Here is an 18,790-nt window from a genome sequence, read left to right as displayed (position 1 = left end):
TGTCAACTGAAGTCTTTCTTCTGCGGAAAATTAAAGGATCTCCCTAAAAAGATCTGCAACCAGTGGAGGACTGGTTCATGTGCAGCCCGACTGCGCCCAGGAAGGTGGAGCTGGAGTCAGTCTTTGGATGAATGACTCACTGGAGAGGCAGCCAAAAGTCCCTCCTAATGAGAATCTGTGATGAACGCCTTGTATGAAATATTATTATACAAAGAGCCGGGAGATGACTGCTGTTCTGCACCAGGACTTTTCTTTTTCAATTTTGTTTACACATAATCCCAACAAAATTCCTCTCAACGTGGTTCATACTGTAAGCCAAAGACCCTACAGCAGGGTCGGCAACCTGCGGCTCCTCAGTCCTTATAGTGCGGCTCCGCGTGGTTTGGGAAAATAAATTAGTTTTTTTAAGTATTTAACTGAAGTGCATTTTATTTATGTCAGTTCTTTTTTAACTTGTAGTTCTAAACTGGAAGATTATTGTGATATTGAAATATAAAAATAAAATTATATTCTATTATTTTTTCATCGTTCAAATAAGCGTCACACTCGTGGAAGCCGGTGTACCCGCCGAAACGCCGTGCATTTATCGAGACTTTCAACTCCAGGTAGGCCAGTTATGGATCTTCGGATCCACATTATGTCGGCAGCTGTTCTCCACCATGAACTATGTTAAAGACAAACACCGCTCACGCCTCACAGACGACAGCTTACAGTCCTGTAAAGATGAAAGTGACTTCTTACAGTCCTGATCTGCAGACGCTGTGCGCAGAGGTTCAGGAGCAGAAGTCCCGTTGTAAACATATCACGGCAGACCCGACGATGTTTGCATGAACACGCTTTTCAACATCTCTTTATTGACTACTTTTCACACACGGTTGCTGTACGCACACAGCCGGCTGTAGCTTTGCAGCTCACAGCCCGACACACACCAACACAACAGCACAGACGTTAAGGCGGCGAGGCGTGATTGCGGGTGCCGCTCAGGTGCGTCCGCCTCCCCTGTAGCGGCGCTGCAGACCACGCCCCGCCACACCCATTAACCAGGTAAAATACATATTTATGCAGAATTCTGCAAAGATCTATTTTTCATTTTTTAGCAGCATAGTGCTTTTTTTCCAATTATTTTTTAAAAGTCAGGTGAAGGCTCCAAAAGGCGATATGAGGGTGGCAGCACAGCAGTTTTTGTTTGCTGGATCATTTTCGTTCAGCTTTCCTTTTGTTATATTTCTTTAAGAGTTCAAATGTGTTCATTACATAAATAAAATGTAATTTTCTCTGTAGCACTTCATGGATTTCATAAGCAGCACACCTTAGTTGTTCACACAAAGCATAAAGGTAAAAAACAATATACAGTGTTATCTTCATTTTAGATGTCAAAAAGTATTTGCGGCTCCCAGCGTTTTCTTTGACGTTGAACCCGGGTCCAAATGGCTCTTTGGGTGTTAAAGCTTGCTGACCCCTGACCTACAGTAATACAGAGAAAACCCCAACAATCCAACAACCACCTAATGATGTAGCGCTTGATGACACCGGGAAGAAACCTCCAGCATGAGCGGTGTTAGGGGCAATGAGTGTTTCCTACATATTAATTATACCTGGGCGGTGATCAGGTGTAATAACCACCAAGTATATTCAGCACCTGATTTTAAAGTTTATTAAAAAAAGTTTCCATTACATTTTATTTTGAAAGTTCAGTCGTTCCTAGCCAGAGAGGCCTCAGCCTTCCCTTCAACCTGCTGTTGAGATGATCCTCGATGTCATTCAGCCGACTCACAGCTGGAACACAGCTAGTGACGGCTGTCAGCACCTACAGCTACAATCCAAGATGGCGGAGTCTGATGGGATCAGTGGGACGAGTGAGTCGCCGGAGAGCCAGCTGATCACATCGCTCTGACTGATGAAGTACTGCTACAGTTCAAGCAGTTATTCCATCTGCTGGTAATTCGATGGTTGACCTCGGTCTGAATGTTCTTCTGTGTTTTGATTTGTAAAATAAAAAAAGCACCACTTTGATGGGAGCAGAAGTATACACCCGGGTCTGAACTGCAATAAAACCCTTGAATCTGCCGACACGTTCTCAGTGCAAAGCTCCAGCTGACACATTCGGCTCAAAAAGTCGAGGGTGGAAAATTTCTCTGTGAAGGACGTTTCATTGTACAGAGAAAAATCCACACTCTCACAATATCCCCTCTTATTGACTGACTCTGGCTTGGCAGCGCTCCCGGCGGTGACTCAGTCTCATCTAAAGCAACTGTTGAAAATTCATTTTAATGAGTCATTTTTCTAATAAAAACTCGGTTTAAACCTCTGCCACACACTGCTCTGTTTATCCAAGTCACTTCAGGGTTATTCCAAGTATAAAAAACTACAACAATCAATGCCTCTGATCCGACCCCCTCAGAATCAGATGATTTTTCTGTGCAATAACTGCAGTATATTTAATATTTATCCTCACAACGTGATTATTTTCTGAGTTACAGGCTCATGAAACACAAAGATGACACATGCTCCGGCCTATCTCCCCCTTAAATAAGATAAAGCAGGCCCTGACGTGCTTCGAGGCTGTTACAGGTGCAGATATGGGATGCCTCTTGCAGAGACCATGGGTGACGCACATGAGTAACGGTCACTTGGGGGTTTCTGACCTTTTACTGTCAGTACCTGCTTATTTTTGTGAAACTTTCATGAATAACTCAGGAAATTGGCCGTAAAATGAAGGAGCTGTAATTTACTGTTAAATCCAGATGAAAGTCACTGTGGTCCAAGCTTGGTCGTTCTTACCTTGTAGTCCTGGTTGTGCTCTCGGATCATGTACTGAACGTATTCGATCAGGTCGGTCGATAACGTCTTGGTGTCTTTGCCGGGGAGGCTGGCCTCTGCCTCCAGCTCTGCTCACACAAACCAAAGAAGAACAAAAACACTCTTCTCAGGTTTAACAGGAAGAAGGTAAATATGCAAACTGAAATAAGGTTGCCGACGCAGACGAGCGTTTCTGAGCTGCGACCTTGCCACAGGTTGGAAATAAAAACGGTGAATCTGCAGCTGCTGCTTCTATAACATCACAACAAACACACAGACGTGAAACACGGCTTCATTTTAATTGGTTTAGTTAGGCTGCATTCACAGAGCGCGCAACGTGAAAAGACTTTTGGAAGTGAAGTGAAGAAGCCGTCATTAAAAACACTGACATGTCATTAAGCAGCAGCAGCCGAGGACGATTTATCCTGACTCCGCCCCAGCGCCACGGTAACGGTCAACTCACCATGCTTGTGTATTTCCAAAGTGTCTGTCCGCTCAAAGTGCTTCACACTACAAGTCACATTGTTAACCATGTGCTTTATATTGTAAGGTGACGACCACAACGATACTGAGAAATGCCAACAATCAGAAGACCCCCTATATCAGAGGGGTCCAACATAAGGCCCGTGGGCCAGGATCCGGCCCACTGGACAAACTCTCGACGTTTAACTGTTTTTCATGAACTGTACAGTTGTCCCGTTGATAAAGACCTCTCCACAGCCGCTCATACTGAAGGAATAAAAACTAGATAAACGATTAAATGGCAGTAAAGTTTTTTTTTTTTCACTATTATGGAAAAATCCCCCAATCTGGACGACGAGCTAACACAACTTTTTCTGTAATTTTACAGATTTGCTACCCACTCTGGCTGCCTCGTGGTCGAGCTCACGAGCTGAACCGGACAGACCGGTGTACGGATGAAGTGTTTGGGAATATTTGCTAAATCCTAGAAGCACAGCCTGGTTGGCATCCACGAGCAGGCTTTAAACGAGCCGTGGTGACCAGCATCCAGCCAACTCTGACCACAACAAACCCTCCTCGGGCTCTGTGCAGCGGCCGGCTCAGTGGCCTCTGTTGGGCTACGTTAGTGACGGAGACGAGCGCCGATCTACGTTCCTGCCCTCACCTGCACCTCAGAAAGGTGAATAGACTCAGACTCAGGGTGGAGACATCAGACCCTCAGACGGAGTCCAGAGTCGGGACAATAACCCTCCACATCTGAGTGAGCAGGCCGGGATGCCTCTGCTGAGGTCACCGACCTTTCTGTTGTTCTCTTATTGTCATTTATCAACCTTGGCATCGCCCTGTAAACTTACTGCTTCTCCATCGACTTATTGTCTTTATAAGATCACATCTTATTCTCACGTTGATCGGAGCCAATGAACTAGAAATCATCCCTAAATCATAGAAGTGTGACAGAAAAACATGCTGACATCATGGACACACAGCTCCTGGCTCCAGATAAAAGAAGAATAAATGAATAAATGAGCAGGTGGGGTTTAGTTTAGCGTTTCCTGTCACCTGCAGGATGAAGTGAAGCAGACATTCATGTACATGAGGAGGAGACACTCACGCTGTACGATGAAGGGTTTGGTGACGACAGCAGGCTTCTTGTCTTCCCGGGGGAGCTGCACGCGTGGAAGAAAAACACAATGAAGGTCATCAGGCAGCCTGTTTGGACTCTGGGTTAATAAACATAATCATCCGTCTTCCACCGTAATGCGACGCGATGACAGCTGTGAAATGTGCTTTATCTCATCTGCGACGACGTTTCGGGAGACAAAACCGTTTAAGTGTCCTCGCCGCCGAGCCCGGGGGGAAGACACGAATTCATCATTTAGTCGCCGTCACAGGAGAACAAAATGAAAACGTCTGAATGTCTGAAGGCTGCTGGAAAACAAAGTGCAGCCCGCAGGCCGGCATTCACTCGGTTTAGCCCCGGGTTGAAACGGCAGTGGTGATTAATTAAAAACACGAGCAGCTGTAAAACATCAGCCGGGATAAATTCAGGAGGTAGCATCTCTGTTTCTGTCTGAAACCTGGAGCAATCAAACATCTCAGGCTGAGTGCAGACTTCATAATTAACACTCTGTCGCCCCCTTCAGGCTCAAACTAACATTTGCAGGAGGTCAACACAAACATGCTGCAAGTTTAATGTGCTGGTTGTTTTTAACATTAACAGAATTTATAGCAAAAACTTGAGGTCATTCCTTCATTTCAGGTGTTTGCAGTTGCTATAAATATGACTGATTTAATCACTTTCATCTTTAGCTCTACACTCACAGACCACTTCATTAGGTACACCACCTCAGCTGCTCGTTAACACAAATATCTAATGAGCCAAAAACCACTCATTACAGCCAAGGTAGGCGGAGGAACATCTCTGGGTGCATACTGCTTGAAGCAGATGTGCTACAGCGGCAGAAGACCACGCCTGTGCCAGTCCTGTCAGCTAAGACCTGAGGCTAATTCACACAGGCTCACCAAAACTGAATGACAGATGATTAGAAAGATTGGATAGAAGACCTGAATAAAATATAAACATTCACAACCAGAATTTATGAATAAATTCATATTTATGTTTCGAAACTGACTTTGCATCTAAAACATGTTTTTAGAGCAAATTAAGCGCAGCTAAAGAGATCCGAGACCTAAACTGTGCGCAGTCTCTTACCTTCTGCTGTTTTATGGGCAGAGAGCGGTTAGGATCAAAAGCCAGACCCATCTCCTGCAGGTTCCTGGCGACGGACTTGTTGTCGTCCCACGCATTTCGAATCTGAGATCTGACAACGACAACATGTTAGACATGAGAACAGCTCATCTACTGCAGCCTAGCACGTGACCAAGAGCACAACTTTGTCTGTAGAATCGAGTCTTTAATGCACAGGAACAGTTATTCACCAGATTTATTACTAATAAATGAAACCCTTAGTCCTCCAACACAGCCTGTATTTTCTTTAAGAGGTCTTCAGGAATACTTCGCCAAGCTTTCTGAGGACATTCAAAGCTCTTCTTTTGTTCCTTTCACTTTCATGACCCCACAGTGCTTCAATAACGTCGAGGTCTTGGCTCGGGGAGGCCGATCCATGACTGATGCTGTTCTATCCAGATATGCTTTTACTGCACTGACACTGAGATCACTGTCATGCTGACAAATGCAACAGTTGCCAATCAGATGCTTTCCAGATGATCTGTGTGGTGGATCAAAATCTAATGGTACTTTTTAACGGTGTTGCCAAGATACCCAGCTCCACTGGCTGAAATGCAGCTCCAAACCATCACAGAGGCTCCTCTGATGGAGTGATGATGGGGAATAATCCCTCCATCAGATCTGCTGCCACTGATTTTCAGTCCAGTGTTTGGATAATTGGCAAACCTCAGCCCAATCTTCCTGTTTCCCTCCGTTAACAATGACTTCCTGACAGCCAGTAAACCGCAGATCCATCTCTCAGGCCCTGTGTCAGGTCTTTGCGGGATTTATTTTCCTTCCATTTCTTAAGGACATGACTTGTCCAGTTTTCTCGGCATTTTTAAAGACACCCTGCACATCTGCTGCAACATTTCAGTTGTTGGTTCACATAAAAGAGGACATTTTAGTGCCTGTCACCGTCACTAATGATCATTTCCATCCTCCGTCTGTGTATCACTCAAACAACTGCATTAAAAACAGCAGGTGAGGTTTTAGTGGGCCTCTGTACATTCATCCTCTAACATCAAACAGCTGATTTCATGACAAATATTCAGTTCACACTCAGATACTTGTGTTAAAAGTATAAAATACTCTCTTTTATGAAGACTTTATCCAAATGGAACAAATGGGACCAACAATCAACTTTCTCGGGGCACTGATATGTTTTGGCTGCAGCTTTAACAACGTGTTTTTGCATCATTCCTACTAATATTAGCACACATGCTAACACTCACTGCTCGATCCTCGGGTTCGACTTCTTCTTGTTCTTCGTCTTCACGTTCTTCCGGTTCCGGTTGTAGTCAAACTTCTTCCTCCGGGCTGACTGCTTGGCTCGCGGCATTTTAGAGATTTTCCTCCGTTTTCAGAGCCGCAAACTTTGTATTGCTCTTACTGTGGCTCAAAAAATCAGAAAGGAACAGCCAACGTGCGGGCAGCAACAGGAAGCACGTGTTTGGTTTGTGCAGGTCATGTGACGACTAGGCCACACCCCTCCAACCCAACCGCTTTTCTTTTCTCATTTTTTTCAGAATGTACAGAGTCCATCTGCAAAAACAAAATAAAATAAAATAAAAAAGAATATAGTACAGGAGAAAATAAACACATTTTAATATTTACAAAATAATGTGACATAAAAAATAAAAATATAAACGAAGAAATTATTTTCTCTGCTTAAAGCAATTATTTTATAAATCAAATAATTTTGCGGGAAAAACTTAAAAAATAGAAAGTTTTAAGTTCACTGTATGTTATGCCAAATTGCTAAGATATTAACAGAGGTGAGTCCAGAAGGGGACATGTGGGTCTCCCATCCCAACAAGCCGCTGGATCAGAGTATTGTTAATCTTACAGTGGTACAGTGGTACAGGTACACACCGGCTCACTCCTTGGCGGCCGCTTATCGGGGCCTGGAGCCTGGGGCTTGCTCGGGCCACTTCGGAGGTGGGGTGCCCCCGGCCTCTCGGCCTGGGGCTCGGTCACTCAGGCACGGCTGGCTGCCGGCGGAGCTCACGGGCGCGTCAGTGCAACCCCCCCTGGCTTCTGCTCCGCGGCTGCTGGTCTTCCTTGGTCTCTTGTGTTCTGGGGGCCTCTGGATGTCTGGAGTTTTGATCTCCTCCATACCTGCTTCATGCCCTGGAGGACGGGGCTGTGGCCCCCCCACACCCTCTAGCAGATTATTACATGAAGGAACCTTTTAAAAAACAAAAAACAAGCGCGTCCATGCTCACAGGTGTACACACGGGTGATCACACCCACAAACTACACCCTTTTTGGCTCCTACCTCAAAGCACACTGTGTTCTGTTGATCTTATGTGCTGCACAATAATGTTTAACATTTAGTATTTACTGTCATATTCCCATATATCATTGTGATGTTGTTTATTCTATTACTCTTGTTCTCTTCTGCTTGTTTTCTTTTTTCTTTCTCAGCAGGTGATCCAGGTGATTGATATATGCATTTTTTTTTCTCTGCCCGTTCTGTTGGTTTTTGTCTTTTGCCCTTCTCCCCCGTCCCTCTTCTCAGCTGTTTCTCTTTCCCTCTTTCTTTCTCCCCTTCTTCCCCCCAGTCAAGTCTGTCCCGTATTCAGTAAGTGAAAATAAAATAAACAATAAAAGGTGAATCAAATGGACCATTACGGCAAGGCTGGGATGGTCAATTTGGTAAAGTAAATCTGTTGGGCATCTTTCTTTGCCTTTAGACAATAATTCTGATGCAAAAGAGCCAAACGGGACAGGCCAAAAAAAAAAAAAAAAATCTTACAGTGGATGAGAGCAGAAAGAAGGTACAACCATTCACTCACTGTAACATTGTAACATATTCCCATGTTATGCTGTTTTCTTCTACTCTCCTGTATGTTGGATGCAAATAATGCATCATTTATTTGAAACCTTTATCTTATCTTGCAGATAAATTGCATTAGCAAGCTACCCAACAACAATATATGTCATTAATATATCAAAGGCTTCAGCATTAAATTGGTTTACACGTCGATCAATCTATAATTTTCATCCATGTCATGTATGTGACTGTGAACATGCCATGAATAATTCATTCATGAATACTTTGATTATAAATCAGAATTACAACTTCCAGCTTTTTTATCCACTGCTAAAAGTCAAAATCCTGTTTTTCACTTGACAAAACAATTATCCAACACAAACTGATCTTTAAACACGAGCAGTATCGTTCATTACACCACCATGTAACAAACCTGTAATAGCATCTAAAAACAAGCCCGGTGTTTTCTACGTCATTTTTCTGTGGTGATTTGAGGGGATCTTTATTTTTAAATGAGATGCTTGACATCATGTTTTTCTGAGCTGCTGAGTCAGAGCTGAGAACCTGCAGCTGATGACTGAAACATCCAGAGGTCAGTGTGATCTAACCTACTCCACACCTGCTCAGAGACTCACAGCGCTGAAATCCAGACATCCTCAGAGTCGTCATTATTCATTATTGATCAGATATAAATAAAATCTGCACTTAAACCCTCCTGCCTGTTTGCTTAAAGGTTAAAACCCTGCTGATGATCTGAGTTTCTTCTCATAGTTTTCTTTGTGAGAAACACCAAAGTAGAAATACTGACACAATCCTCCTGAAATCTAATATATATCAGACTTTAGTGCCAAACCTGAGGAGCAGCCTACAGTCTCTTTAAATACCAGTCGCTTGGGTGTTTTGTATTGTTCTACTGGATTCAGGTGATTATCTCACCATTTTTAATACGTTTCTAAAGCACTTTTTGACATGTCCTCATCTTAAAAAGCACTATATCAATAAACTTTACATATTAATAAAGCAAGTTTACCTGCACAATATTACCACTTAAATTCACAAATAGCTAAATGACATATGATAACAAAGAAACATCAATAAATATATGCAAATAGTACCACAAACAGTAGATCTACTAGCAGTTACAGTAGTAGACACATATTTCCTGTACAGTTCACACAAACACACACTGTCTTCAATATTACAGGAAACAATAAAAGTTCAGATGACTTATGAAAGTTTAAATTTCCCACAGCGGTGGAATTTCAATTCATACATTGTAAGCTGGAGCTCCTGGAGGCTCTTCTGATTCTAAGAAACGAGTCCAAACTGAACTGAATGGGTTTAATAAGTAAAAGTAGAAAAAAGAAAAAAGTAATTTTAGTTATTTTCAATAGGATTTGCACAAATGTTTGCAGTTAAATTGTGTTAAACTTACCTAAATCTTAAATTGATTTAGGTAAGCTGATTGAACTGAAAGGCTCAACTCTGTGGGGGTCAAAGTTTGCAGAACTACAGAGGCAGCTGGAGCCACAGCTGTGCGTGTTCATGGAGCTGCAGTTATTATTTAGATAAATGTAATAAAGACTTAGCTAAATATAATAAATACAACAGGTAGTAAAAAAGTAATAAACTATTAATGTAAAGTAACAAATGAAACAGTTAGCTAAATGTAATAAACAGCTAACTAAAAATAATAAATAACACAGGTAGCAAAAAATTAATAAAATGCTAATGTAAAGAAAGGAACGAAACAGCTAAAAATAACAGATTACACGGTCAGCTAAAGGTAATACACTGTTAACTAAAAATAAAAGACAGTTAACCAAATGAATTAAAAGTAATAACCTGTTATAAATGGCTAAAAGTACTGAACGGTGAACCAAAGGTAATTAAATGCTTAGCTAACAGTACTAAATGATTAAATGGTTAAACGGTTAGCTTAAAGTCACAAAGCGCTATCAGAGACCAGTTCCGTCTCTGGTAAAGCGTCCATTATAAATTATGCCACTCGGTCTTTTTTAAATTGATGTTTAAGTAAAGTTTGTTGTAATATAACTCAAACTCGAATGGTATGGTTGCTAGCATGTTCTAATACCTTTAAATTGCTTCTTTAACTAACACACACTTCGGGGCTCAAAACCGAAGCATTAGATATGAGCAGAGTGAGCTATCTGCCTTTGATATTATGATGCTTATTTCCTTAAACGCGCCTTTGTAACAGAGTGAGAAGTCTGCTTTATTTCCTCCTCTCTGACAGCAGCTTCAAGGCGGAGTGATGGAGCGAGGAGGAGGAGTAACAGGAGGAGAAAGAGGAGAGGAGGGGCGCGGACTGTCACCGGACGGGTCTGCGCGAAAGCAGAACGGAGTTTTTCCTCCTTGGCTGGGCGGTGGGAGGAGGTGGTGGCGGTGGACGGTGCTTGGCAGAGGATAACTGTGATTGAAGCCGCCGGGGGGGACCTGGAGCTCGGTGTGCTGCCGCTGCTGTAAGCCCGCACAGCATTAACATGGAGCTCGAGAACATCGTGGCCAACACTGTGCTGCTCAAAGCACGGGAAGGTAAGGATGGGGAAGGCGGTGTGACAGCTCTTCTCCACCGGTGTGTTACAGTCACAGCACCGGAGGGATGCCCCGGACTCAGGCGGCACGAACTGTTCCTGCACTTCCTGACAAATCTTCTGATTATGCGCGCAGGGTGTTACCGTAAATACAGTTCGTACGAGTAGATAGAAACGACCAACCGAACTCCGTTTATAATTCGAGCGGTATAAAGCTTTGTTTCATATCCGTGGTCCTACGCTGAATGTCAACTTAATGAGGACTTTATTCAAGAATTTAACAAACAGTGTCCACTTCGGCGTGGAATATGTTTAAACAAATCTCTTAATTACCGTGAAATCTCTGTCTTCCTTGTTCATTGTGCCGACTACATTGTAAAGTCAATAACTGTGTTATGCTACCTACACAGGGCATGTATGAATGTTTACTATATGCCAGTATACGCTGCATCAAAGAGTATGACCTAAAGCCTGGGAAAACGTTACAAGTAGCAAATGTTTAAAATTATTTTTGGCGTGGCTTTGATAGTGTACCTAAAAAGGTTGTCCGGAAAGGGTTGTAACCGTGAACTGTGGCTGCAGCAATACATCGGGTTTCCCTTGCTGATCTTGCAGCATCGTCCTGTAGTTTGCGAAACAGGATGTTGTGGCAGAGCAGCTGTGCTGTGCACGGCTTTGTGCACACAATTGATTTTACTGTTCCTGCCAAAGATCATCATCATTAAAACGGCCCTCATTAATCAGCTACAACCAGGAAGCTGTGATATCTGTGGGTAAGGGTCCAGGTGAGAAGGTTGGCTCGTAGGACACTCTACTGGCACAGTTTGTCCAATAACTCTTAACACTTTTGAATACCTAATGCAACATAAACGGCCCTCCTGCGATCAAAGGCCTTTGTTATTGTTCCAGTAAACAGGAGACAAAGGTTTGAGTGGCTCACAGCCGACATGATCCTAATGCCGTGTGCACAGGCACCTGAGAAGATGTTTCATGAGTTTATCAGCTGTGCTCATACATAACCAGAACCTGAGGCTCTGTGCTGGCATCCAGCCGAAGCGCCCTTGAGAAAGGCACCGTATCTCTGGGCCCGTCAGGCCTTGACTCTGACCTCTCTGGAGCTGAGACTTATCTAAACTCTTGAGTTTCAGTTCAACACAAAGTGTGAGCCCGGCGCTTTTAATTTCCTGCGATCTGCAGAATTTTCTGCACCAGTTTGCACCTTTTCTCGTTGCTTAATATGTAACACATAATTGCTGTTTAATGATCGTTCTCAGTTTTCCTCATATAGCACTGTCCCCACTGAGTCATCACACATGCAGCCGTGACTCTTCTGACCTCACTGGGGTTTGCCTGGTTTTGGATGTGAGAGTCATCTGATATCGGGATAATTCCCCGGCCTTTTGTTTGGGGATGAATGAATAATTTGTTTAATTTAATTTAAGACGTGTTTCAGTAAACAGGGCACTCATTCATCGAAACAAGGGCTGGCAGTGTTATTCTTCAGCATGTGTTGGACAACTTTTCACTTTCTTTAACTCAAACTGGGATTTTTTTCCTCTAAATATCTGCATGTAGTTTTAAATAATAATTTATGAGGTGTTTTGGATCAGTAGTGTATTTAAAATAACACAAATTGATGTAAAAGCTGAGTGAAGCGATTCGCTCTAACAACGATGATCCCTGCTTTTAAAATTGGAAAAATATTCATGTCAAGTGCACCAATGAAGAGTCCAGCGACACTTACATTAATAGGGAACAACTTCAGGAAGTGACCAACGTGTTTCAGCTTGGCCGAATGACCCCGAGGAACGCCACGAGCCGAAACGCATCAGTCACTTCATAAAGTTGTTTCCTCTCAATGTAAGTGTCGCTGTACTCTTCTGTTTGTTACATAGTGTTAGTGGAGCGATAAATACAGTCAATAAACTGTGATAATGCAGTGAACAACACCGACATATCACAGCGGGTCTTTACTCAAACTAAACCACTGTGTGACAAACAGTGACTGTTTAGCAGGAGTAATTTAAACTGTGACTTTATTCATCTCTGATATGGTTGTGGAGGATTTTTCATTCACTCTTCTTTACAATGTTGCTTCAGCTCATTGAGGTTTGTGGGCACTTGTTTATGCACAACTCTGTGAATGTCCAACCGCAGCATTTCAGGCGTGGCGAGGACCCTGAATCCTTTCTTTTTCAGTCGTTCTGTTTGCTGCTTCGGATCGTTGCCCTGTTGCACGACCCAGTTTAGTTCAAGCGTTAGCTGTCAGACAGATGGCCTCACGTTTGAGTCTTGGTACACAGACGAGTTCATGGTCGACTCAACGGCTGCCAGGTGCCCAAATCATCGTCCATCCACCAACATGCTGAAAGTTGGTATGAGGTGTTCTTGCTGATCTGCTGTGTTTGGTTTTCTCCAGAGGTGGCGCTGTGCATTTCCACTCTGTCTGTCCAAAAGACATTGTTCTAGAGGTCTTGTAGTTTGTTGAGATTTGCAAACCTAAGCCGTGCAGCCATGTCGTTTCTAGAGAGACCTTTTTCCTGGAAACCTTTCCAAAAAGGATGTACTTGTGCAGTCTTTATCTAAGTGTGCTGACATGAACTTTAACCTTTAATAAGCTGACTGAGGTCCGTAGAGTCTGAGGCTTTTCTGCAGTTTCCCAGACGTTTGGACGTCTTTGCTGTTCACTCCTGAGAAGATTGTAGTATGCTTCTGCTGGAGGTTTCTTCCTGTTGAAATGGAGTTTTTCCTTGCCACTGTCACCAAGCGCTTGCTCACAGGGGTCGTCTGATTGTTGGGGATCATTGAAAGGTCTTTACCTCAAAATACGAAGCACCTTGAGGTGACAGTTGTTGTGATTTGTGCTATAAAAATAAAATATAATTGAATTGTGTTATCACACACCTGAATGAGTCAATAGAGGTGGTCATGCTTTCCGATGATAAATGAATTAACTGCATTTGATTATCAGCATCTGGCTGATACTTAACCTCTAAGTCTCTACGGATGCATGGGGTGCACTTCGTTTTGCCCACACTGTTTCTACATTTTGCTTTGGTTTTGTTACAAAGTGTGATGATACATATGTTAGATTTTGTATTTTATTACAGGTTGTGTTGACCTAATTTTACAACCTACAAAGAACCTGATTAATTCGTGTTTGTGTACTTTCTTTGTAACTGCACATGAGTCCTAAAGGTAATCCTGTAATCTAAATGCAGGTTTTCAAAGAGCATATAACTTCGGTGCAGAGGAGGTATTCAGCCAGACGATGATAAACTCAGCTCATCAGCAGCTCTGTTTTTGCATCCGTAAACCTTTTAGAGGGGCAGCACCTTGATTTTCAACATCTTTGTGTCCTTCAGGTGTGTTATGGAAATTTCAGAAGGAAGCATTTTTGGGAGTTTCATCTGTAGTTGACCTGTTTTACTCTGCAGTTGGATTATTCAGAGTGCTGTACTGTATACCGTCTTCAGCTTTGCCCAAGGATGTGATTTTAGCCCATTTCCTCACTTCTGTTAAGCAATTAGTGCCAGTTAATTTCAGTGTGCCTTGGAAATCGAATTGGTTCGTGAAGAGTCTCAAAAGTTCCCCGAAAGGCATGTGCAGCGTGACGGCTCTTCAGTATTACTCCAAACAAAGAGTCAGGGGGTTCAGGCCTCTGAGCTGCAGGTTTCTTCATGATGGCACGCTAAGAAACACTGAATGTGTCAGTGACCTAAAATCATGCAGCGCGACGTGAACGCTGGAGCACGAACGGAGGAGAGAGGCCGACATGACACGCTCTCTGCCGTGCAAAAGTTCCAGTCGTGACCTTTTGTGTCACTTCCTGTGTGCAGAGACACTCATGCCCTGCAGATGTCTGCTTTTGTGCTGCAGGGCCGATCGGTGATTTAGGCCAGCGCTGAGGAGCGATTTTACACGACGTCAAAACCAAACATAGAATTATTTTTTCATATTTTAGACGTGCAGTAAAACACAATATACACGCCCCAGTCCACTTTCAGTTTTCACTATGATATTGGTGTAATTAGCTGCTACACTGTTACTACACGGTTAGCCATCTAGTTAGCTGTATTAGATTAGATGTGTTTCCATGTTAGCTTAATACGTTCTTTAACTTCCTGTGTGATTTCTGTCCATGTTTTAGATGCTCTAACGAATATTAAGCTAACACTTAGCTTAGGTGCTTCTTTGGCATCTAAAGCCCCGCAGTAAACCCTGTTAGCACGTGGTCACACCTGCCACCGTTTAGGTTTCAAAATCTGGGAGGTTATCCTGGATGTTGCACAGAGAATGATGCAATTAAGCACATAAAACGGGCACAAAGACGGCATCATGCGTATGCAACAGCACGACCAAACTGAACTGCTGCATGCAATCAAAAAGTCTGGTGAGGCAATAAACTGATGTAAACGTCCAACCGACTTTAAGTTCATTCTGTCTACTCTTCGTCTAAGTCCACTAAGACAGCATCATCAGTCCCAATATCATGTCAGTGTAAACTTACTCAGATCTCAGTCGCATACATGAGGTATTACTCGAGGCAGTAGATATGGCTGGTACTTGGTAACAGTGTCCTGTTGTGGATAATTTGCTTTCTGTTCAAAGCATTAAAAATAGTTTTTCATTTATTTTATTTCCAAACCACTATTATTAACTCGTTGACTTGCTAAACAAGCAAAATCCAGCAGCACCAACGAGCCCGTTAAGCTCCAGAAATGCTGACGGTGCACTAACGAAGGCTGCGGCCAGGACAGAGTCCTCATGAAAGCAACTCTCACCATTTCTGAAATATCTTTTGACTTTGTTTGTGTGGTTATTGTTTATAATCACCAAAGGTTGTTTAAATTTAACCCTAAATATGGTTTAAAAAAACCTTTATGGTCAACTTCTGCCTCCTACCAAATAAACTCCCGTTGATTTGAGTGCAGGATTGTTTCTGTCACCCGAGTCTCTCTTATAAGATCTCTGGCAATAATGTTGTTAATCAATAATTATAAACCAGCTAACTATAGATGGATGAGAAAGATATGGTTTGTGCCACAGCTGCAACTAACAATCTGTTGTAAAGTTTTACGTTTGAAATAAAGAATTAGCGTCCTGCTACAGAAGGATGAAAGACTCTGAGGAAACAAGTCAAAGTCCTCCAAGAACAGAGGGGCTAAAGTCAGTCCAGTCTGATGGAAGACGATTACCTAAAAACCTTCTTGAAAATGTTAACATTTAATGAACCATCTGTGTGTAAAAGTGATAATAAACAGCCAAGAGTTAGAGCCCAAGTGCAGTTTCAGCAGGACGTTACAAAGAAATGCTGCTGGTGTAAATCAGAGAAATTCATCAGTGCAACAAATCTGTAAAACAAACAAACAAACAACACAAATACATGAAACAAATTGTCGGGTTCATCTAGAGTTAAAGAAGAAAGGAAGTCTTCTGTCATTTAATGGTTCTTCTGCAGTGAGAAGACTTTTCCATTATCTAATTGTAAAGACATTATCAATAGTGAAAAGGCAGGAATGTTTCTGAGAAAGCAGAACATGTTATGGTTCATGGTTTATCTATAGTACAGCCGGGCACAGCTAATGTATTTCTCAGGAAGACTGAGAGAGCATAGACTGATGATGACGTCTCTAATCCAGGAGCAGGTGTCAGCACTTGAAGCGGTTCACTAATCAAAGCTGACAAAAACACCAATAAAGTTTGCTTTAAAAACCTTCAAGCCCCGCCTTTACTCCCAGGCTCTGTCTTTTATGAGATTCCCTCTGCTTCAGGCTGTAAGTAGCCAGGTCGTATTGACCGACTGCATGTCATTGACAATCTGTCATCTTGGGTAAGAGGAGGCGGCCTTAAAATATACGAGTGTTGGCCCGGGACTCGAACACATCAGTAAAAACCCTGCACACTCTAATACTGCCATATTACACGTATAGTAATGTTAGTTGGTATATAGACACAAATATCCTCCTTTAATGGAGGAAACCACAGTCTGAATGCACAGCACAAAGGAAACAGGCCTTCTCACAGGAAGTACCATGAAAAGCCGCATCTGAACCTGACTTGATTGTCACCTCCTCCTCTCTTTTTTTGCGTTCCAGTTCTCACCTTATGCTATGTGATTTCGGTCCCTGATGTCACTTCCTCTCTCACTGCTGTTTACAGCAATTAAAATCTGGGAAATCGTGAGCTTTAAAGCGAAGCACAAACACCTTAAAATAACGCCTTTTAAAAATAAACATGTAAGCGGAACGAAGTCGCAGAGACAAATAAAAAACAACTTTTAGTTTGCTTTGCTGAAAAAGCTGCGAATCGGCATGTTTGAGGCCGGTTTTCTGTCCACTCGATGTAAGCACTTGCCTCGGTTTACATGTTGGTTGAACCACCAAAGTTGTAATGACCTGTTCAGCATTTTAATCCGGTGCCCTGACATACAGAAAAACATCACTGAAAGAAGCATTTCTGGACCTAGCTGATAAACTGATTTGATAAATCTGTATTAAATCAGAATGTGTGTGGCCTCTGCAGAAGACACAGTCAGTCTGCGTCTGTATTCTCTACCTACAGTGTCCTGAGATGGTCCTACCGGGGCCTTCGATGTTAACATTTTATTGCAAAGAGGAGCTTCCTGGTTGTGGTGCCTTGCTTCACAAATTATACACAATGCATACACCACCACAGTGGATTTTAGGTCAGATAATCAAGATGCAAAGACGTGCAGACCTTCAGCTTTGTTGCAGAGTGTTTTTGCAACATCAGAACTTACAGTCTTTTTTAAAGAAGGTGTCCCATTTCCAGAGACTTAAAAGTAATCGGACAGGAAACTGATAAAAGATCTAGAAATGATTCAGAGACCAGTCAAATCAACAATCTTGTTCATTCTTTGAAAGCATGGATGCACTGACCAGCGTACCAACACCTAAAGTGGATGATCACAGAATTATTTCCATGGTTCAGAAAAACACCACCCAACACCGAACCAAGTCAAAGTCATTGTGAAGGCCTGAAATCAGCAGACGTCTTCATGAATGGAAATACAGAGTTTAAGGTGTTCCACTGCCTGCTGATTGGTCAGCTGATTGGTCAGCAGGCAGTGGTTTCCTTCCTGGACTTGCTTCAGACCATGGTTAAACCTGAACTCACCTTGCTTAGCTCATAAGCCAGCCTCATAATGGCCTCCAGGGTCATGTTTGGCCTTCAAGTGTAACCTTTGAACTGCCTAATGACTTTGAGAGTGCGGGATGAATTGGGCTGCTTTCATCTTAATTACATCGGTGTATCGCTCAGTCTGTCTTTCATTGGCTTCCCATCCGTGTACTCATGCTGTTTGTCTTGATTTACATTTTCACTAATGCACACAGCGGGCGCGGGGCATCAGTCAGCTTATCTGTAATTCTGATATCATCGCCCATTTTTCAGGCACAAACACAACATCTTGTTTGCAGTGTCTCTATGACAGTAATTGATTTTCAAAGCAGCTGCCTGGAAGTATTTGAATAGCAAATCCTGAAGCGTGGACTGCCTTCCTTCAGGATCAGGGATGCTGAAGGCTGGACGTCTCAAGGCTGCTGCTGTATTTACAACAACGCCGTGTTATCAGTGAAAGCCTGGATGGTGCAGGTTCACGATATTTCACGTAAGAGGGTGTTTACAGACAGCAGATGGGGGGACTCGCTCTCCTTTATTTTTTATTCTTTAAATCGGACTTTCTGTCCCAGTTTTTTGTAGCAAAGGGCCAGAAAATAGCAACACGATGATGAGACCACAGACACTGATGTCCATTTATGAACCTGCAGTTTGATTAGATTTATTGCAGCTGTCCTGTTGGGTTTTTGGAAGCAGAAGAGAATATATTACTTATCAGATATTCCATTAAAAATGCTCCCAAATGCATGATGGGAACAAGCCCAATCCACTTCTACTAGAGCTGCAATCCAATATTAATCACTGCAGCCCAACTTTAAGCCTCGG

At 42.7% G+C, this 18,790-nt stretch overlaps 2 protein-coding genes across 2 annotated transcripts in view; one reads left to right on the top strand and one right to left on the bottom strand.

The window, feature by feature from the left end:
* nop16 (NOP16 nucleolar protein homolog (yeast)) overlaps positions 1-6,952 on the bottom strand; it is a 7,827-nt gene extending 875 nt beyond the window's left edge. Inside the window, exons 1-4 of the mRNA XM_086308238.1 lie at positions 6,724-6,952; positions 5,474-5,582; positions 4,373-4,427; positions 2,782-2,888 (exon numbers count right to left, since the gene is read on the bottom strand). Coding sequence (XP_086164364.1) covers positions 2,782-2,888; positions 4,373-4,427; positions 5,474-5,582; positions 6,724-6,830 — 378 coding nt within the window. The 5' untranslated portion in view covers positions 6,831-6,952. The remainder of the gene's footprint in view (positions 1-2,781; positions 2,889-4,372; positions 4,428-5,473; positions 5,583-6,723) is intronic.
* Positions 6,953-10,616: 3,664 nt separating this feature from the next.
* The window catches only part of grk6 (G protein-coupled receptor kinase 6), a 48,940-nt gene continuing 40,766 nt past the window's right edge, over positions 10,617-18,790 (top strand). Inside the window, exon 1 of the mRNA XM_086308237.1 lies at positions 10,617-10,823. Coding sequence (XP_086164363.1) covers positions 10,772-10,823 — 52 coding nt within the window. The 5' untranslated portion in view covers positions 10,617-10,771. The remainder of the gene's footprint in view (positions 10,824-18,790) is intronic.

Source organism: Aulonocara sp. 'chitande type north' Nkhata Bay, linkage group LG10 (assembly GCF_057382095.1).
Source record: "Aulonocara sp. 'chitande type north' Nkhata Bay isolate Kocher_YH1m ecotype deep benthic linkage group LG10, A_spYH_male_GT1.1, whole genome shotgun sequence".
Lineage (NCBI taxonomy): Eukaryota > Metazoa > Chordata > Actinopteri > Cichliformes > Cichlidae > Aulonocara > Aulonocara sp. 'chitande type north' Nkhata Bay.
The sequence above is the reverse complement of the archived record's forward strand: the minus strand, read 5'-3'. Positions and strand labels throughout refer to the sequence as shown.